Source organism: Octodon degus, unplaced genomic scaffold (genome assembly GCF_000260255.1).
Source record: "Octodon degus isolate 3935 unplaced genomic scaffold, OctDeg1.0 scaffold00011, whole genome shotgun sequence".
Lineage (NCBI taxonomy): Eukaryota > Metazoa > Chordata > Mammalia > Rodentia > Octodontidae > Octodon > Octodon degus.
In genome coordinates this window covers 15,071,218-15,092,944 of record NW_004524587.1, presented here as the reverse complement: position 1 = coordinate 15,092,944, position 21,727 = coordinate 15,071,218, and the positions used below count along the sequence as shown (strand labels likewise).

The window sequence follows — 21,727 nt, the reverse complement described above, 5'->3', positions numbered from 1 at the left end:
GATAAGAGGAAGTCTTTTCAGCCTAAAGTGACCTAAGCCCAGCCCAAGGTTTCTAGACGTTGAGGGTAACGCGGTCCACAGCTTTCTGGGAGCGCCTAGTGCGCCTGCGCAGTTCTGCTGGGTGGGGCGGGGGCTGAAAGGGGTCCCAGGTGAAGGGCAGCTGAGGGCCGAGCGGCTGGCTAACTCGTGTGCACCCACCCGGCGGTGCGATCCGTAACCTGCGGCCGCGGCCCCAGCCGTAGCTGCTCTCTACGAAAGAGCCGCGCCCCTCCCTCCAACCGAGCCTAGTTCCCAGGGGCCTCCGCCTCTCTTGTGACTTGCAGTCCCCCGCGGCTGTCCCCGGAGGGCGGTGGCCGCCTATTTCTCTGAATCCCGCGGGGGGCAGGTTTGGGAACGCGAACTCGAAGGACTAGGTTTCGGGACTCTGGGAAGGGCAGGGCTGGGGAATTTCCGCCCCTCGGGCTAGTCCAGAGCGGATGGAGGAAGGGACCTAGACTGAGGGCGTCCGGGGCAGGATCTCAGAGTCCCGACCTGACCCAGGGGGTATCGGGGCGGGGATTGGGGGGAGCGGGTCCCACGTGCTTGTGACGCGGGGGCGCCCGGTAGGTGGCGGCGGAGGCAGCGGCGACGTGGGGCTGGCGGCTGTGCGGTGCTGGAGGACGGCTAGGCAAGCTGCAGAATGCTGCGCGCCGCACTACCCCTGCTCATGCTGCCCCTAGCTGCGGCGCGGGCGGCCGAAGAGCCCACCCAGGAGCCTGGGGTGCCGGGTGAGTCTCCCCCGGGCTTGGCGCTCTTCCGGTGGCAGTGGCACGAGGTGGAGGCACCCTACCTGGTGGCTCTCTGGATCCTGGTGGCCAGCTTAGCCAAAATAGGTGAGTGCGTGTATGCTTGCGTTAGCCAGGCCAGGGTCAGGCAGCGGACCTGCGCCCAACTCCGGGTCCCCTATCTGGGCCGGCTTCTTGCACAGTGCTGGAACTTAGGCTCTGATTACACAAATCCCAGCTTTTACCCAATTCTTGGGTCTCCTCTTGCAGGTCTCACGCCTCATCTTTTCCCCCGTAGGAACTCTGAGAATTTGTCTTCTTGAAGCACCCCCCCCAACACCCCAGCTCCATCTTTGGGCTCCTTTGCTCTTTTTGCTCGCCTCTTTCGCTTGCATTGGGCCCTCCTCAGTCTAGCCTGCCCCCATCAGTGTCCAGCCTCCCAGAGAGCTGTCAGCGGTGAGGTGAGGACGTGTGGGGACACCTAGGGGATGGTAGTCTCCGGGAACCCACGCAGCCTAATCCTGAGGAATCAACCTTCCTTGGAGACTCAGGTCTAAGTGTGTATTTTCTTGGGATAAATTGCCATTTCCTTCTAGCTCAGCTCTGCTTCCCACTTTAAGACACCAGCTTGTACCTATGTGTGGGACCCTACACCCTCATTCAAGTTCACATTCGCCCACTTCAAGGCTTAAGAAAAACTTCCACTCCGGGCTGGGGAAGTAACTCACTTACCTAGCATATGTAGGGTTCTGAGTTTGACTTGCAGCACTGGGGAGGAGGCCCTTTCATTTATTGGTGCTTCACTGTGTGCTGCCCACCCTAGGTGCTTTTATGCATCTGACCTCCTTTAGTCCTCACAACATTGAAGGCTATGTTTCATTCAGGCTTTTTTTTTTATAAATAGAGCTGCTTTTCCTTGCTTCTTCTCCTTCCTCCTGTCTGATCAGCAAGTGGTCTCTCCTCCCACCAGAGACCCTCCTCCTCCCTGTTGAGTAGGCTCTGCTGTGGGGGTGACTAATTATAGCTTAGCGTTGCTACTTACTCCCCATCTATGCTGGCACAGCCTGTACTCCGGTCTCACCAATACAGCGGTCGTGTAGAATCCCACAGTCTAGAATTTGCCCCTTCTCTCCCAGACACTGCTTGGGGGTGGGTGCCTCAGCAAGAACAGAACTTTCCACTCTGCTTTGGCTGCTGGAGATTAATAATGGAAAGTAGGACTCAAAATGCCTCAGGGAGTCCGATTCTGTCAGAGACTTGGCTTTTCTAATAGTCCTTGGGCTTCAGGGCTAGTGCATGCTGAGAAGATGAGGGTGAAATAGGGTCCCTGAAGGAGTGCACTCTATAGCAAGAGGACCGAGAGCAAGGATGAATGTAGAATATGGCTGAGCTCACCCCATTGGCCTGGGAGCAAGGTGGGAACAGCCTCAGCTTTGGAGCTAAGGATTATTTTTACTGAGAAGCCTATGAGTTGTGGGAGAGTTCCTATCTTAGGGCTTATAGTCACAATTATAGTTTCCCCCATGTATTATAGTGCTTTTTCTAGTTTGGATGACACCTACAGAGAAAGAAGCCTCCTTTTTACCAGCTAGAGGAAAAAAAAGGATCCTCAGAGAAGTGGGCAAAGGTAGAAGAATGTCCAGGAACTCCTTCACAGCTTCATTTCTAGGAGATCCTTCTCTTTTTATTCAAAGGCTATTTATGTAGAGCCCACTGTGTACCAGGCACTGTTCTAGGCCCTTTGGATACAGCTGCCAAGGGACACTGTTTCAACATAGGTTTCATACAGACTAACAGGGAGCCTCTTCCACCAGCACCCTAGGGATTGTGTGGGGTGAGATGTGTTCATTTATGGTCTAAGGGCCCAAAGGAGATCTGTATTTTAGGGGACAAAGGTAGGAGCGAAAGAAATAGTGCTACAAACTACCCCCTGCCCCATCGTCTTTTCCTATAGACAGATTGTTATTATTTCTCTCCAGATTCATATTTGGTTAACATTTGTTGAGAACCTACTCTGTTCCTGTCACCATGCTAGGCACATTTGTACACTATCCCATTTTAGTCTCACTCATTGTGATAGAAATTTTTCCCATAATAACAAGAGATTGGCATTCATCAACTAAACTAAATAATTTGCCTGTGATCACACAGAGATAACATGTGAAGAAGTTAGAGATCTGACTGCTAAACCCAAAGCTTTTTAAACAACCAATTCCTTTTCATTCGCAGATAGTGAGAAGCACATTGGGCTGAAAGGCCTACTACAAAGCTCTTTTTTTTTCCCCATAACTTTATTGATAAACAAATAGCAATGAGACAGTTTCAAATCAAATCGGTAGGACAGTTTCAACAATTAACACACTGCATACATTCTTAGTGGTTAATTGCTGTACAAGATGCGGGCGTGACATCCCATTTATAAACACCATTAGAACAAATCATTCTATTCATTAAGAGAATGTAACTATATATCTAACCTAACCACTCTGAATACACAGATACAAAATGGACATTCATCTGTATACCTTTTTTTGGTTAAGTTCTGTTATTTGAATATTATAGGTGTGTAAACTCAGCAAAACATTCCAAAAGAGTCCACTAGTCCATAATAGTATTGGGTCTTCCGCTTCATTGGCAATGTCACAAATTGATGACCTGAGTCCCCCACAGCTCAATATAACAGCATGGCTTTACTTCTTATATTTCGTACAGTGCTCTTAAGTGATATAATATTCATTGTAGTTGGGGAGTCTTAACTATGTTACATATGTAATATAATAGCATTTATCATAACTGACTGCTTACTATAAAGCAGTGTGCTACATACTTTTAAATAGGGTGTTTATTCCTCATAGCAAACCTATGAAATCATTATTGTCTTTACTCCCATTTTGCTGATGAGAAAGCTGAAGGTCAGACAGGTAAAATTATTTGCCTCAAGTTTATAGTATACAAGTTAATGGAAGATGTAGTCCTTGAAGCCAAGCAGCCTAACTTTGGAGGATCTGATTTTTCCAGCTATGTTTTGAGTGGGACCTAGTAGCATTCAAATAATGAGTAAGGAAAAAAGATCAGAGAAAGCTGAGGGCCCCGATGAAGGAAGAGAGGAAGGGAAATTTCCAGAAAAGACAAAAGCAAGTAAAGATCTTGCTGCAGTGGAAGGTTTGTAGTGCTCTTAGAGGTTAGAGATTGTAGAAGTTTTGAGTTTCTTTTTTCCTTTCCTTGTCCCAGGGTTAGGGGTTCTGACTTCAGGCATCCTAAGACTAGGAGGTTATAGGTTGATATGTAATCCATAAGCTCATACGTGCTGCCTTCTTCTTGCATTGTAGTGTTTCACTTGTCTCGAAAAGTGACATCTCTCGTCCCTGAGAGCTGCCTGCTGATTTTGCTGGGCCTGGTGCTAGGGGGCATTGTTTTAGCTGTGGCGAAGAAAGCTGAGTATCAACTGGAGCCAGGCACCTTCTTTCTCTTCCTGCTGCCACCTATTGTGCTGGACTCAGGCTATTTCATGCCCAGTCGGCTGTTTTTTGACAATTTGGGTGCCATTCTCACCTATGCTGTGGTGGGAACACTCTGGAATGCATTCACAACAGGCGCTGCCCTCTGGGGCCTACAGCAGGCTGGACTTGTGGGTAAGTGACCCTGAAACTTGCGCTGGCAAAGTGGCTTTCCTCTGTCTTTTTTCCTCCAGCTCTGAAGGTGCCATGCTGGCAAGAGCCATCCTCTGGGAGTTCCATCTTAGGTCCCTCCCATCTGGAGTACAAGGCAGTGTTCCAAATGAGCCTCAGCCTTCATCTAGCTCTCTGCCAGTCAAGTCTGCTTCTGCAGCGTGACAGCTGAGCAGGGGCCTGGCTCCCAGCTGTGTGTAGGCTGCCAAGGCCGAGGAGCCTGCATTACCACTCTGGTGTCCCTGCCTGTGTTACCACACTGCCACTTGCCAGCCCTACTCCCTGAGGCACAGCTCAGCATTCCTTCAAAGGCCTATTGTTCTGACTGCTAAGGTCATGTCAGGGTATCTTTCTATTTTTACATTGTTTTAAAATGCATATTATACAGTCATAAAATGCCTGAAAGTATAATGGGCATTGTCTCTTTACTTATCTCATTGACTCTACAGCAACCTACTGGTGTGGAATTTGTCCCATTTAATAAATGAGAAAGTAGAGCCCATTAAGTTTGCTTAATATCAGGCCAAAGGTTAACCTTCATTTTATTGAGTCTCCTTGCCCTTAGGCCTTCTCCTAATCCCTTTGTGTCCCGACCCAAGAAATTGATTCATTCCTAATTGTGATAATTCAGAGTTCTTCCAAGGTAAAAAGAAGTCTGAAATTTCCAGCTGGGGACATCTACCTGGTTTTTCTAATAAGATAATGAAGTATTTTGGGCAAGGGAAGGGATGACATCAAATCCTTATCTTAGCAGCCATTGTAATAGTAGGTAAGATATGTTGGGTGCTTATTGTGTATTAAGCACTGGCTAAATAATTTTTTGAGGTGTTATCCCCATTTTGTTTATGGAGAAATGGAGGATCACTGAGATTATTTAACATGTTCAAGTTCCTCTTTTGCTTTTCATACTGTGATAGATCTCTTCCTCCTGCTGTGTGTGTCACATCCCTTTGGCTGAAAATGACAGGTGTGGAAGAAAGCTCTCTCCTCTTATCCTCCCTTATAAAGCCAGTTAGCAGCCCGTTTCCACCTGCTGCTAACTACTGGTACTCTTGCTGCAGTTTCTAATTACCAGTGGCACCTTAGCCTTTAGTTTACATAGGGCTTTCTTAACCATCTCCTGGATTGTTCTTTGCAGTCGTCTTAGGAGGTAGTTAGATGAAGAGGAATGGCTAAGAAGTCATATGGCAGTGACAGAGCTTGCATGCCACCACTGTTGAGTGGTAAAGCCATGTTTTAGGCACATGCAGCTTCAATAAAGTCTCCTGACCTGCAGCCCTGTGCTCTCCGCGTGTTTCTGAATACTGTTTGATCTTCCTCTTTTTTATCAGTGGGAGTGGCATCTGGGCAAGGAAGAAGTGCCACAAAACAGAGTCATCTTCACTAGTTACTGGCCCCTCCTCCATCTCTCCCTCTGTAGCCTCTAGGGTACAAGCTGGCCTCCTGGACTTCCTGCTGTTTGGGAGCCTCATCTCAGCAGTGGACCCTGTGGCTGTGCTGGCTGTCTTTGAGGAGGTGCACGTCAATGAAACTCTCTTTATCATCGTCTTTGGCGAGTCCCTGCTCAATGATGCAGTCACTGTGGTGAGAGTGCTCAGCTGTCCCCTAACCCCAGGCTGCCATGCTTTGACCAGTTGTGCATCTAAGCAGCCTCAGACCCTCCTGGTCTCCTAGGGAAGAAATAAGCTGCTTCTCCCATCCCAGCAGCCCCAGTCACTGCCTCCCCTTCATGCCTGAATCTACTTTTCTCACTTAGGTGCTGTACAAGGTCTGCAACTCTTTTGTGGAGATGGGTTCTGCCAACGTGCGTGCCACTGACTACCTGAAGGGAGTTGGTCAGTATTTCCCCCTTTTAGCTGGCATTGGAAGTCTGTTTCCCCCAGGTTGTGAAGTCCCACCTTCCTGGTATCAGGAAAGAAGAGACTGTTTGGGTGGAGAAATGGGGTCTGGGCAAAGCTCATCCTGGAATCCTGGTTCTGGATCTGAAACCTGGGGATCATGGTAGGGCTCCTCCTTCACTTTCTGCCAGGCAGCAGTATTGTCAGCCCAGGAAGGGTCTGGGCCAGGGTCATGCTGACAACCCCACTCCTCCCCCAGCCTCCCTGTTTGTGGTCAGTCTGGGCGGGGCAGCCGTGGGCTTAGTCTTTGCCTTCCTCCTGGCTCTGACCACACGTTTCACCAAGCGGGTCCGCATCATCGAGCCCCTGCTGGTCTTCCTCCTCGCCTACGCAGCCTACCTCACTGCTGAAATGGCATCGCTCTCTGCCATTCTTGCGTGAGTCCTGGGGGCCTTGTGGGTGGACTGCTGGGAGGGAGTAGTGGAGATGGTTGTCCCTAATATAAACAAAAACAGGACCTTAATGAGTCCATAGGATTCCTTTAGCCCTTGTAGGAGTGACTACTTCCTGAGGAGACAATAAACTTAAGGTAATCTAGAACTCTGGATACCTAGAACTGTCCCAAGCACTCGGGAACCTAATCTTCCTATGCCCGAAGTGTTCCTTGGAATGTGGGCTGAGCTAGAAGTGAACTTCAGACCTGGGGACAGTGGCTGTACTGCCCACAACATCCAGAACGTGCCTCAGAGTCTGCTAGTCAGAGCATGATTCTTTCCCTTTTCCCTCCAGGAGGCACTGAGTGGGAAGTCTGGAGATTTAGATCCATCTTAGGGCCACCACTAACTAGCAGTCTTCATGCCTCCCTGGGCTTTGGCTTTGAGAGTCTGACACCCTATGGTGGGCTGTGCCCCTTCCTGAAGCATGCTCAAAATCCAAAGGCTGAGGCTCCTGGAACCCCTCCTCACTTGCCATTTCTTTTTGTTCCTCTTCCAGGGTGACCATGTGTGGCCTGGGCTGTAAGAAGTATGTGGAGGCCAATATCTCCCATAAGTCACGTACAGCTGTCAAATATACAATGAAAACCCTAGCCAGCTGTGCTGAGACTGTCATCTTCATGCTGCTTGGCATCTCGGCTGTAGATTCATCTAAATGGGCCTGGGACTCCGGGCTGGTGCTAGGAACCCTCATCTTCATCCTGTTCTTCCGGGCCCTCGGTATTGCCAGCACCCTCTGTATCCCCACTTTCCTCCCCAGACACCTTTTTCTGGTAGCTTATCTCCCAATCTGAACCTATATCCTTGCCAATTCCTAAACCTCCCTCCCCTGTTGTTCACCTTTCCCATCTTTTGCCACCTTAGTCCATATACTTGGTGCCACCACTCCTCTATTCCCAACGCTTTGCTCCTGCTGCCCTCCCTCCTACTGTAGGTGTAGTCCTACAGACATGGGTGCTGAATCAGTTCCGGCTGGTCCCTCTGGACAAGATTGACCAGGTGGTGATGTCCTATGGGGGCCTACGGGGGGCTGTGGCCTTTGCTCTCGTCATCCTACTGGACAGGACCAAGGTCCCTGCCAAGGACTACTTTGTGGCCACTACTATTGTGGTGGTCTTCTTCACAGTCATTGTGCAGGTGGGAATGCCTATGAAGCTAGGTGGGGAAAGGGTCCAGTAGGCTCCGGGGACCTTGGAGCCTATGAGACAGGGCTTTTCCTATTGGGAGAAATAGGAGTGTGACTTCCCAGACCTTGAGTATAACTGGGTGGGGGAACAGAACTTAGGCCTAATTGTGGGGAGAGAAGAGAAACTGCAAGGAACTGAATAGAGCCAGATTCACTTCCTGCCTTTCATAGGGCTTGACCATCAAACCTCTGGTCAAGTGGCTGAAGGTGAAGAGGAGTGAGCATCACAAACCTACCCTGAATCAGGAGTTACATGAGCACGTGGGTACTAGAACCCCATCCCTCCACCTGTCCCTCTCTCCCTTCTGCAATTTTGGCAGAGTCCTGATCCAGTCCCCCTACCCACCCCCCTTCTAGACTTTTGACCACATTCTGGCTGCAGTGGAGGACGTTGTGGGGCACCATGGCTACCACTACTGGAGGGACAGGTGAGGGAGCTGCCCCGAGGCTCCTTCAGCAGTAGCAGCAGCAGCAGCAGCTGCCCCACCAGGCAGGGCAGCATGGGGGTGTGCCACCCTTCCAAGAAGGGACACAACCAGGTTCAGGCTGGATGACCTCTACCTGAAGCCCTTTATGGCATCTCAGGATAAGACAGGTCTCCCAATGTGGCCTTCCTGGCCTTGCATGGTTTAGCACCTGCCAGACTCCAGCCCCATTGTGCTCTGCTCTGTCTGTCTGCTAATTATTTGACCCTATTTTAGAGCTTCAGGGCCCACTATGATCCCTCAGGCTGACCACTGGGAACAACATTGGACATATTATTTCTCTGATAGAACTCTCCCTCAGCACCTTCTTATTCTTTTCAGCCTTCAGATCTCACCAATGGGATCAGTTCCTTAGGAACACTTCTCTGACGCTTGTCATGGTTACAATTTTCCACATATTTGTAATAATTTAATTAATGTCAGGTTTTCTCCCTAATACTGTAAATTCCATAAAAACAGAGACTATTCAAATTCTCCCTGGCTAAAACCCATATCAAGAAAGCCAGGTCAGTTGCTGTTGATGTGCCTACCCCATCTGAGGAAGAGCCAGCCAGCCACACCTTGGGAGTGATACTCAGGGCTGGGCCTGGCATCCTCTATAGGTGGGAGCAGTTTGACAAGAAGTACCTGAGTCAGCTGCTGATGCGACGTTCCGCTTACCGCATCCGGGACCAGATTTGGGATGTATACTACAGACTCAACATCCGGGATGCCATCAGCTTTGTGGACCAGGTGGGCCAGTGGTGGGTGGGAAGATGACCAGCAGACCAGGAAAGGGACAACAGGTAGACAGGCTTATAACAGGAAGTCAAGAATTCCCAGCTGGCTCCATAGGTAGGTGCAAGAACCAGCCTGGCTTGGGGCCCATATTGAGATTCTGACAGGTAGTGAGAAAGGTAGGAAACAGCTAGACTCTGCAGTCAGCAGATGTGATTCAAGTGTTACCATTTATAGGCTTGTGACTTTGAGTAAATCAATGTTCTTTTTTTTTTTTTTTTTTTTTTGGTGGAACTGGGGATTGAACTCAGGCCCTTGCGCTTACCAGGCAAGCGCTTACTCCACTAAGCCATCTCCCCAGCCCATAAATCAATTTTCTGAACCATAAGAGAGCAGGAATAAGAGTATCTGTGCTAGATTTTATATGTTTAATATGTAAAATATTTTGACAGTATCTAGCAAAAAGAGCAAAATAAGTTATTGTTGTTTTTTATTGCCCTGTCTGGGCCACCGTTCATCTGATTTTGGTTTTGACCCCTGCAGGGAGGCCACGTCTTGTCATCCACAGGCCTCACTCTGCCCTCTATGCCCAGCCGCAATTCTGTGGCAGAGACATCTGTCACCAACCTGCTGTGAGTTTGTTGAAATCTCTTTCCCTTTCCCAAGCTCCTTTCTACTGGTCCTCTTTCTGAATCCCTTCTGGGAAAGATTTGTCTGCAACTTTTGCCTTTCCCCTGGCCTGTGGCCTTGCCTCCTCCCCAGCACACTGTCCTTGCTTCCTGCAGGAGGGAAAGCGGCAGTGGAGCGTGTCTAGATCTGCAGGTGATTGACACGGTACGCAGTGGCCGGGACCGTGAGGATGCTGCGATGCATCATCTGCTCAGTGGAGGCCTCTACAAGCCACGCCGCAGGGTGAGAGCAGTCAGGGCAGAGACCCAAGAGTGGTGGGTGGTCTGGGAGGTGTGATCAGAAGCACAAGAGGAGGTTGGTGCCAGCTGCGGCCAGCTGTAGATGCCTCTAAGAAGAGTGCAGATTTTCATCCTGTGGGCAGTAATAAATCTTCGTGTTTTGTTTTGTTGGAGGAAGAGTTGGCCTTCTGTGGTAGCAGAGAGCAGCTCATATAGGAGGGTGTGAGTTGAGAGCTGGAAGGCAGTGCTGCATATTAGAGCTGGGTGGGGAAAAGGAGCATGTAGGGTGGGAGTGAGGTGGGTTTTGGCCTTGAGGGGAAAGGAAGAGATGATGGAGGACCAGATGATGAAGGGGAGTGGGCAACCATCTGTTTTAGGTAACCTGAGTTAGTCCCATGCATATCAAAAAGCTTTGGGTCTGGAAAGGACCAGCCCATCTGGAAGGGAACCACAAGGGGGCAGCAAGCCATTATCTTGGATCCTTGAAAAGAACCCTGCTGTTACCGTTCTTGGCAGTTTTAACAGGCTTAGAATGTTGAGACTAGGTAGGCCTGGAGGCTCATGCTCGTAATCCCAGCATTGGGAAGCCTAGGTAGGTGGATCATCAAACTTTGAGGCTCCCCTGGGCTACAATAGTGAGTTCAAGGCCAGCCTGACCTACATAGTGAGACCCCATCTTAAAAATATTCATACAGGATTGGCTTCCTTTAATTTGCATCCATTGGTCCTGATTAGACTCTTAGAAGCTCCTTAGAATAACCTTCAAAGGTTAAAATTGGCCCTCCTGCCCTCAGGCCAGCATCTCTGAGAAAGAAGGCTCAGAATGGATGGTGCTAATCTATTTGAGGTTGGCTAAGGTCAACTAGAGTGCTCCCTCACTCTTCTAGTTCTAGAACTGTGCCTGTAGCCCAGTTCTGCTTACTACCTGGGGCCCTTCTTTTTTTGGAGGGGTGGAGGGGGCAGCACTTCCCTCCTCCTGGCTTAGCCTCCAGAATTCTGGATTATAGAATTGCCACCTTACCCAGATTTGGGGCCCATATTTCCTCACAACCTGCCAAGGCCCCTCTCCCTTCCTTAGTTAATGGCTGTCTTGTCTAACATGTAGGGGTCTTATTCTTTTTACTTTTTTTCTTATCCAAATTTCAGTAGACAGAATGAAGGAACTCTCATTTATCTATCACCCAGCTCCACTAATTATCAATACATAATTAATTTTGTTTCATTTTATAGCTCCACCGTATTGTGACCACACTTATCTTAAAAAGCAGACTCCAGGCATCGTATCACATCATCTCTAAATATTTCAGTGTATATCTTTAGGTGCCAAGAATTCCTTTTTGATAATAGGAATTAAACACAGAGCCTCCACACTGAGCTACATCCCAGCCCTATGTATGTTGACATAGGATCATCTAAGTTGCCTAGGCTGGCCTAGAACTTGGGCTCTTCCTGTCTCAGCTTCTGAGAGCTGGGAATTACAGGCATGTGTCACTATGCCTAGCTCCATGAACTCTTAAAAAAACCAAATTAACACTATTATCACAAAAAGTAACAGTAATTCCTTTTTACCTTATTCAAACATGTTTAATAAGTATCTTTTCTCAGCTGGTTTGTTCAAGTCAGGATTCAAATAAAGTCCACATTTTGTATTTCAGAAACATCTTTTCATTAAAAGACAAAAGTTGTAATAGTTCCTTTCTGTTTCCTCCTTGCTGTTTATTGAAGAAATTGTATACTTTATCTTTAAAAATTTCCCATTTTCTTGATTTTGCTGATTTATATTGCAGTGTTAACATGTTCCGTCAACCCCCATATATCCTGGTTGTTAAATTTAGAGACATGACCAGATTCAGGGACATTCAATTGGTATGCTGTGTATTTCTTCCTGTGTTACATCAGGGATTATATCATGATTGGGGTGTGTGCTTGTGTGTGTGTGTGTGTGTGTGTGTGTGTGTGTGTGTGTGTAAGATTGGTCAGTAAATTCAGTCCATTCAGTTCTTATGTAGTCAATTTAAAAAGAACTGGAGTTAATTTGTGCTTATACTGTTAAATGTCATCTTATTTAATTTAGCCCATCATTCCATCGTTTGGATACCATATCTGCCACCAATGTCTGCTTCTCAGATTCATATCATCTGAAAATTTGCTAAGCCTGTTACCCTTGTATTCATCTAAATCAACATAAAAATATTGAACAGGATAGAGCTGAGGACAGAGCCCTGTGGCATTCTACTAAAGACTTTCCTCCAGACTGACATGGATCAAGCATTTTTGGGGTATGGTTACTCAACCAGTTCTGAATCTGCTTAGTTATACCATGAGACAATCCATCATTCCTCATGATCTTGCCAGAAATATCATTAGCAAGACAGAGGCATCTAGTATGCGGTTAGAAAGATGAGATTAAGACAAAGAGATGAGAGCTGGTGAGAATAATTTGGAAGCAGTCTGCATCAGAGGTATCCTCATCTCGCTACAACAGAGAAGCTTTTGGGAAGCTTGCTGACTATTCTTAGCTTTACCTCCTAGAGATTTGGACTTTGCAGTATTAATTGAAACTAAGAATCTGTGTTCTCAATAAGTCCCCCAGGTGATTCAAATGCCGCTAGTCTTATGGTGCTATTTGGGAACCACAGATCGGGACATTGGGATAGTTGAAGCCATGATAAGTTGTCTGGGGAGAGCATCTAGAGGGGAGAGAGGAGGGCCAAGAATAATACACGGGAATCCACATGGGAGAAAGGGAATCCACAAAGGAAAGAAGGAACCCTTGATGAAGCATTTGGAGATGGTGTTTCAGGCCTGGAGGCTGCATAGAGGCTATGTTGGTGTTTAGGCAGAGACCACAGGGCCAACAGCTGTGGACTTGTTAACCCTGGGCCACATTTCTGATATTTAAGGAAGAACTGGGAATGAAGGAAAGTATCAGAAGTAACTAATGGCAACAAAAGAGGCGCAATGGTATGAAAGAAAGTCATTCAAGGAGGCAGAGGCAGGAAAAAACCATGGTCAAAACTGGGTCCTGATGGGCCTCTTTGTCCCCAGGAAAGAGGGGCACCTCTGTGTACATAAGTAGAGGAACACAGATAGGAAACTTGCAGGAAGCTCTTAAAAGCCAGTCCAAGGAAGCAAAGATAGAGGTACACGAGGAGCCAGGCTGAGGATGTGAGGTACAGGTGATTTGATATACTCTTGGCTGTATTTTGGGGGATTATCTACCATTGGGTAATGAAAAGATTGCTTAGTTGCCAAGGGCAGGCACAGAAGAAGCTGAGACAGTACATAGTGAGCTTGATCTTTGTAAGAATTAAGGCCATATGAAGAAGGTAGCTCTGGAGTACATAGATCACTGGTCAAGAGGGTCAAGGGTGTCAGAAGTCCAGAGCAGATGCAGTGGTTTGTGGTGGTTTCAGAAATGGCTAGATAGAAAGACCAGCCCAAGACAGGATTCTCTGTAGCTGGAAGAGGATAGGTGGACTGGGTGTGTGGACCACACTTACTTGGAGATACAAAGTGAAATGGTTCCCATGGTCTCCTAGTAAGCATAGAGGAGAAAACACAGAGCCTGCTACCCCCCATTATTTAAATCAGAGAACTGGTAAAAGGCCAGCAGAGGATGAGGAAAGTAGGGCTTGGGTGGAATAAATTCTAGGATAAAGGGAAGATTTTCTTTAGTGAAAACACAAGAGTATCTGGCTGGATTCCTCTTTTTTTTTTTCTTTTCTTTCCTTAATTCATGGCTAGCTCTGGAAAAGCTGGACTGGCAGGACCCATAGTGATGGTGCTGGGGCTGTGGCCTGGGGTTCCTATGGAAGGCCCAGGCATCCAGCCTCATGGCAGGGTGGGGCTGTCATTGCCAGTACAAAGCCAGCTGCAGCCACCACTTCATCTCCGAGGATGCACAGGAGCGGCAGGACAAGGAGGTGTTTCAGCAGAACATGAAGCGGCGGCTGGAGTCCTTTAAGTCCACCAAGCACAACATTTGTCTCACCAAGAACAAGCCACGACCCCACAAGGCTGGTCACAAGAAGGCATGTCCTTTCTTTTTTCTTTTCTTTTTTTTTTTTGGTACTGGAGTTTGGGAATTAAACTCAGGACCTCTCACTTGCCAGGCAGGTACTGCACCACTAAGCTATATCCCTGGCCCAGTATGCATTTCTGTGGGACTTTGGTTTGGGCCTGGAGCTGGTAACATGCAGTTTTGAGCTCCCAAGTATTGGATTCTAGCCTACAGAACCCCCTGGTTGAACCATCCTTAGGGATTTGATAGCTCTTTCAGTGTGGGTTCCCTTTTAGATTCTCCTGGGCCCAAAAGAGTAAGGAAAAGCATACCAAAGTCACTTGCTACAGGAGATAAAATGGCAGGAGGAAGCTTCATTGAAGAGTTCTAGCAGCCTCCTCTCCCCAGTCATTTCAGGATGATGCATCCAGAACCCCTGCTGGGGTATGGGTTCCAGGCTGGCTGGCAAAGGGATGGTGGGATGGAAGAGCCATTGGGACTGACACAAATTCCTCCCCTGCTGGGTTAGGAAAACTTCTCCTTGTTGACACTACCAGACAACAGGGGTGGGTGTGAAGTCAGGCACTGAAGCTCAGTTTTTCTCTCTTGGTCCTCAGAAGGATGGTATGGCCAGTGTCGAGGCCATAAATAAGAAACCTCGAGATCTGGGCTTTCAGGACACAGGCAAGCAGGGTCTGGGGGTGGGCTTGAGGATGGGAGGGAGGGAAAGAATAGGGCCTGAATTCTGGAGGCCCTCCTCTTGGGCCCACCAGTGCTGAGCTAGGCTTTTCCCCTCAGGGACTAAAAAACCATGCTTACTTTTAACTTTGGAATGTTTAAAGCATTTGCTATGCAGTGTGTGGTAGGAGGCACCTGACTGGTAACTAGGCCCCAAGAACTTGGAAAATAGCATAGAGAAAAGGAGGTTGGCCTGGGCCTTTTAAGAATTGGGGGACCCTGGTGCCAAATTCCCATCTGTAAAACAGTTATTGCTGGCCATGGTGGCACACACCTGTAATCCCAGCACTCTGGAAAGCTGAGACAGGAGGACTGCAATTTCAAATCTAGCCTGAACAAACTTAGTGAGACTCAAGTAAAAAAGGTGGGGGGTGGGGAGCTGGGGATAGAGGTCAATATGAAGGCTCTGGGGTCAGTTTCCAGTACTGCAAAACAGAACAAATTAAAAAGAGTTCCCTGTGGGCTGAGTACTAATGGGCCTTCTAGCCCTCTAGGTTCTCAGGTCAGTCAGAAGTAGGATGTGTGTGATGGCATCCCGTGAGGACTTAGCTCCTGGTTGCCTCCTCAGGCTCTGCAGTCTCCCTTCCCTTCTTCTCAAATCCCTTATGTCCTAGACCTTTGTCCAGAGGAGCCAGAGGAGAAAGGAGGGGCCTCTGTTCCCACAGGCTCTGCCTGTAGAGATAGGAGCTGGCTTGGGGTTGTGTGGTACCAACAGGCAGCTGCTGGTCTGGCCACCCCAACTCACCTCTTGTCCCTGTCTAGCTGCTGTGATACTAACTGTGGAGTCTGAGGAGGAGGAGGAGAGCAACAGTTCAGAGACAGAGAAGGAGGACGACGAGGGAATCATCTTTGTGGCTCGGGCCACCAGTGAGGTTCTCCAAGAGGGAAAAATCTCAGGTAATGGCTTCCTTACTGCCTCCCTCCCTACTGGAGCAAGTTGGCTTCCTCCCTCTGCTGTCATGGCCTGTGCTCAGACAACTCCCTCTTCCTAGTTACTAGTTTAATCACTAGCCAGCATTTCATGAGCATCTCCTTTCTATCGGAATCCTGACATGATCTGGTCACCCCTCACAACTACCAGGGTGGGGAACAGACCTGACAGAGCCTAAAGGACCTGTGATTTGTCTGGCATCACATGGCAGAACCAGAATTTGACCCTGAATCAGATCCTGATCTGATTCCAAAGCCCCACCCCCCTTTAATTCAGAGGAACCTGAAGTGATAAGCAAAACTAACCAACAGGCTCTGCTATGACCCACGCACATTACATCTGCCCTCAGGTAGGTCCCCCTGTGAGGGTGATGCCTGACCTAAGAGAGAAATGTATATATTTCTACAGGTGGAGACCAATTCATTCAATGCTAGTCATCACTGGTAGTTGGCGCAACACTAACCCTAAGTGACCTTTTAGAAAGGCTTATTACCTTACCTTTTTTTTTTTTTTTTTTTTTTGGTGTGGTACTGGGAATCAAACTCAGGACCTTGTGCTTGCCAGGCAGGTGCTTATGCTGCTGAGCTATCTCCTCGGCCCTAGAAAGGCTTATTACAGAAAATTTCAACAAACATAATGATAAACAATAAAATACAGCCAGGCATTATGGGGTTTGCCGGTAATCCCAACACTCAGGAAGCTGAGGCAGGAGAGTCACCATGAGTTTAAAGCCAGTGTAAGCTACATGAGTGAGTTCAAGTCTAGCGCCTTCACTATATAGCGCAATGCTGCCTCAAAACGAAAACAGTAAGGGGCCAGGGAGATGGCTCAGTGGAATAAGCGCTTCCCTGGCAAGCGCAAGGGCCTGAGTTCAATCCCTGGTTCCGCAAAAAAACCCAAAAACAATGAAATATACTATTAACAGCTTCAATAATTACCTACTCATACCTAATTTTATTTCAGCTATTTTATTTATGATCACTTTTTTTTTAACCACTGTATTGTTTGTTTTGGTTTTAGTTTTGGCTTTAATGTTGGTTTGGGTTTTGGGTGTTTTTTTGTTTTGTTTTGTTTTTGTTTATTTGTTTTTAAGATAGTGTCTTATTAAGTTGCCCAGGCTGGCTCCAACTCACTGTGTAGCCCAGGCTTGCCTCAGACTTACAATGATCCTCCTGCCTTAGCTACCCAAGTGCTGGGATTTAGGCATGTACCATCATACCCAGCTTTTACTGGGTTCTTAAGAAAAATTTCACCAGGCATGGTGGTGCATACCTGTTGTAATCCCAGCACTTGGGAGGCTGAGGCAAGAGAGTCACAATTTTGAGACCAGTCTGGACAACTTAGTAAGACCTTGTCTTAAGATGAAAGTATTTTAGAAAGGGCTAAGATATAGCTCAGTGGTAAAGTCCCTTTGGAGTTAGTTCCCAAGCACCACCCCAAGCTCCTCAAATACCACACTGTATTACCATGAATAAGTACTTTAGCATAAAAGACAAGGATTATTTTTAAAAATACAACCACAATTTTTTTTTTTTTTTTTGTATGAGGGATTGAACCCGGGACCTTGCATTTGCCAGGCAGGCAAAATGATTTATGCCTATATCCCCAGCCCATCATTACCGTATATAAAGTCTTCGTTAACTATATAATCAGTGCTCAGATTTTACTGGTTATTTTAATACTTTTTATAGTAGTTTGATCCAAATAAAAATAAGGTAAGACCCACATGTTTTATTTGGGTAATGTTAGAACCCTAAGGTTGAAACATTTTGTCCCCAAGGGAGCATTTGGCCATGTCTATAGAAATTTTGGCTGTCAACTGGGGAGGGTGCATTGAGTGGGCAGAGGCCAAAGATACTGCAAACATCCAGCAGTGCACAGGGCAGATTCTACAACAAAGAAGTAGCTGTCTTAAAATGCTAATAGTGTCAACTCCCCTTCTTTTACTTGTAATATATTTGTTGAAGAAACTAGGTTATTTGTCCTGCAGTCTTTCCCTGCCTGGATTTTGCTGATATGATCACTGTCTTCCTGTTTCTTACATTTCCTTAAATTTAGATCACATTTCAGGGTGTTTTTTTTTTTTTCTTCAAAGTTTTATTGATAAACAGATAGCAATGAGACAGTTTCAAATCAAATTGGAAGTACAGTTTCAACAAATAACACACTGCATATATTCTTCTTAGTGGTTAATTGCTGTACAAGAAGTGGACTTGTGATCCTATTTACAAACAACATTAGAACAAATCATTCTATTCATTAAGAGAATGCACCTATATATCTATCCTAACCACTTTGAATACACAGATACAAAATGGACATTCATCGGTATACCCCATTTTTTCTAAGTTCTGTTATTGAATATTATAGGTGTGTAAACTCAGCAAAATATTCTAAAAGAGTCCAGTAGCCCATAATAGCATTGGGTCTTCTGTTTAACTGGCAATGTCAGAAATTATTGACCTGAGTCGCCCACAGCTCAACATAACAGCATGGCTTTATTTCCTATATTTCGTCTTCATACTTTTCTACTGGATGGTTAAGACCAAGGTAAAGCAGGACCTATGCAACAAGAGTTGTAGCTTTTTGGTCTGAGAAGGTCAGTGAAATGCCCTCAGGATTTATCTTGAGGTCCTGTACCTCAGATTGTAGAACCTTTGTCAGTGCAGCCATGTGGATGAGTCACGGCCATTGCTTGGCCAATGTGGTCTCTGTGAAAGCCTGAGAGAGTGTCTTCACATTTCAGGGTTTGTTTTGTTTTGCTTTTGGTATTTGTATTGGGGATTGAATTCCGGGCCTTTGCACTGAGCTCTCTCTCCAGCTTTCTTTTTCTTTTTTCTTTTTGAGACAGGGTCTCACTAAGCTGCCCAGGATGGGCTTGAATGTATCACCCTCTTGTCTCAGCCTCCCAGACAGCTGTGATTACATGTACAACCACATTTGGCATTCAGTTTTGATTTTTTTGGTAAGAATGCCTCTTGGGCTGGGGAGATAGCTCAATAGAATAAGTGCTTGCCTGGCAAGCTCAAGGTCCTGAGTTCAATCCCCAGTACCAAAAAAAAAAATACCTCCTAAGTATTGATGATGTTGTTTCCTATTGGTCATATCAGGAAGAATATAACATGGTGGGGTCTCTATTTATAAGGCTAATGTTTGGTTTGGTTTGGTGGAACTGGGGATTGAACTCAGGCCCTTGCACTTGCCAAGCACTTATTCTACTGAGTTATCGCCCCGGCCCCTATAAGGCTAATGTTGATCACTAGGTTCACTTGTTCCCTTGATCTGTTACTAAGTTCCCGTTAACTTTTCTTTAAAGTCTTAGCGGCCACAGTGGTCACTGCCAGAGCTAAGATTTCATTGATTGCAAAATGGTGGTATTCTACATCTGTTTTTTCATCTGCATTTATTAGCATGAAATATATATATATCTCCCCTTATCAATTATTTGGTTACTCTTATGTATAATCTATATAGGAAAAAATGGATAAGTGCTTGACTCTTTGCTTTTATTTCAGTTGTCAGATAGCATTAAGACAGTTTTAGTTTTGTTGGTATTAAATTTTAACACTGCAGGCCTTTTAAGAGATATAATTTCAGTTTTAGTCATGCATCAATACATTTCATAAGGCACTCAACCAACGGGGGCTGACAAGACTTAGCTGAGTGGTACAGTGCTTTGCCTAGGCATGCGTGAGGCCCCAGATTCTATCCCCAGGACCACAGAAACACCAGAAAAGATTCGACTGGACTTTTCTGGACTTCATCAATAAACAGATGCGTGCTGAGCACTTGTATATACAAGGACTGTGCCACCTGCTGTTCTGGGCTTCTCAGCTCCCATTGCCTCTTGCCATCCTACCTCTGGCACAGCTTCAGCCTACTGTTAGGTTTGCCAGAGTTCACACTCCTGAGCTGTTTCTCAAAAAAACTGCAGTGGATGCTCAGGCAGTGTGCTCAGCAGGCAGCAAGACCTTTAGCCTATCGCCTCAAGGTCATCCTCTCCCTCACTGCCTGTCTCACTTGTGCTGGCCGGCTGGGATGAGGCCTGGCAGGATGCAGTGTCTGAGACCAGTGCTTCAATTCTGGTGAGGGTGACAGAGTGAAGATTTCTTTCCTAACTGGCTCCTGCTTTCTCATGTTGCATTTACTTTCATTTTCAGTAGCTATCCCTTGAGCACTGGCTTTGTGTCCAGTTGTGTGCTAAGTATTAGAGACACAAAGAGCAAAACCTGCTGTGGTGTTTCCTCTCAGCAAGACACTCATCAAAGAATCACACAAATAGATGTGATATGGCAACTGTGAAATGAATCTACTCATGAGAATGTGCTTAATATTCTCAAGGATACTCAAGGATTCCACTGCATTCATAATGAGCTCATGTGTACTTTTCATCCCTAGGAAGCCTTGAGCTGTGCCCGAGCCCACGGGTAATTCCTCCCTCACCAACTTGTGCAGAGAAGGAGCTACCTTGGAAGAGTGGGCATGGGGACCTGGCAGTGTACGTGTCTTCAGAAACCACCAAGATTGTGCCTGTGGACATGCAGATGGGCTGGAATCAGAGCATCTCATCCCTGGAGAGCCTAGCATCCCCTCCCTGCACCCAGGACCCCACTCTGACCCGCCTGCCTCCCAGACAACTGGATGTTGATGAGCCTCCGGCCCTTCTTGACCTGTCTTCTGACCCTCGCCCTACCTTTGCCTTTCCTCCAAGCCTCGCCAAGGCTGGTCGCTCTCGCAGTGAGAGCAGCGCTGACATCCCCCAGCAGCAGGAGTTGCAACCCCTCATGGGCCACAAGGACCGCACCCATCTTAGCCCAGGCACTGCTAACTCTCACTGGTGTATCCACTTCAACAGAGGGGGTAGACTGTAGCCCAGGGCCTTGGGAAAGAGTAGGAGGAAGTCTGTGTGAGAACTATTCCCTGGGCAATGGGCAAAGTAGCTTATTCAGCCTGACATAGAGCCAGAGTGACCTGGGAGGCCTTCTTGGGGCTGGTCCTCATAGGGACTCTTAGAACTTTCCTGCTCCTAACTAACCCATTTCACTTTCTATTTCAGTAATGGCTGAAGACCCAGTCCAGGGTTCTCAGGGCTAGGCCAAGATATGGGTAGCTAATGTTCCTTACCAAGAGGTCTTCCTGGGGTCACCACAGACCCCAAGCAAGAATATCATTCCTTAGTGGATGCTGTCCTTCCCTGCCCTTTACCCCCTCCAGCACCAGATCAGGGATGATGACCTGGCAATGAAGTTCAGTGAGGGGGGCAGGTGCTGGTCCTCAGAGTGGATGCAATGGGAGATGCAGCAGGCCTCAACCTGCTGGGTCAGCTACCCACGACCAATTATTTTTAGGGTGGTGGAAATCTTTCTTCATTTCTTATTTTAGTACCTTTCCTCTACTGCCAGGTACTGGGGCAATAGTTCTTTCTTTTCTAGGACCAGGGGTCCGGGCCAGGCTTCAGTTCAGGGATGCTTCTTAGCCAGGGTCCTGGGGATCTGCTGCTTTGGGTCCAAGTCCTGAAGTTTCTCATCCTTGGATCTGGGTTTACTAAGATGGGATGCAGTACTCTCTGGGTTCCCATGCACCACCTCAACATTTCTGCAGGCAAAGGAATGCAGGAATCCTAAGCCAGGCCACTGACCCACTGCTCTGGGGTCTAGGACACCTGGCTGCAGTGTGTATGTGGGTGAGTGGCAGCTGGTGGCTTTCTTGAGGTTAGCTCCTGTGTTGTGTACTTTTGTACTTTGAACCTAAGATACATTAAATATCTCAGATGGATAGAAGTGTTCTGTCCGTGTGTCTTGAGAATTCTAGGGATATGGGGAATGGGATCTAGATTCCTACCCTAGGGCTTCTGGGGTAGAGAACAGATGGAAGACCCTGGGCAAGGCTGTTATGTTTCCAGTCTTCACACCTCTAGGAGGACTAAAGTGACACCAAATGGATTGGGGGAACTGAGAATCTATACAACAGGAAAGGCTAGCATGCAGAAAGAGAC

At 47.2% G+C, this 21,727-nt stretch overlaps 1 protein-coding gene across 5 annotated transcripts; it reads left to right on the top strand.

Annotated features, from left to right (window-relative positions):
• Positions 1-539: 539 nt before the first annotated feature.
• Positions 540-21,501, top strand: Slc9a5 (solute carrier family 9 member A5). 5 transcript variants are annotated; one of them, XM_023709345.1, is made up of 16 exons: positions 540-872; positions 4,094-4,396; positions 5,853-6,016; positions 6,189-6,267; positions 6,616-6,707; positions 7,264-7,484; positions 7,699-7,901; positions 8,122-8,211; positions 8,308-8,378; positions 9,038-9,167; positions 9,696-9,784; positions 9,938-10,064; positions 13,924-14,094; positions 14,681-14,747; positions 15,564-15,698; positions 20,131-21,501. In XM_023709345.1, exons 5-16 carry the CDS (start codon positions 6,682-6,684, stop codon positions 20,601-20,603), a joined length of 1,803 nt encoding a protein of 600 aa, XP_023565113.1. In that variant the 5' UTR covers positions 540-872; positions 4,094-4,396; positions 5,853-6,016; positions 6,189-6,267; positions 6,616-6,681; the 3' UTR covers positions 20,604-21,501. The 5 variants fall into 5 exon arrangements, with proteins under 5 accessions (XP_023565113.1, XP_004625933.1, XP_023565110.1 ...); XM_004625876.2 differs by having other exon boundaries at positions 6,530-6,707; XM_023709342.1 differs by having other exon boundaries at positions 615-767; positions 6,189-6,200; positions 6,316-6,707.
• Positions 21,502-21,727: the final 226 nt, after the last annotated feature.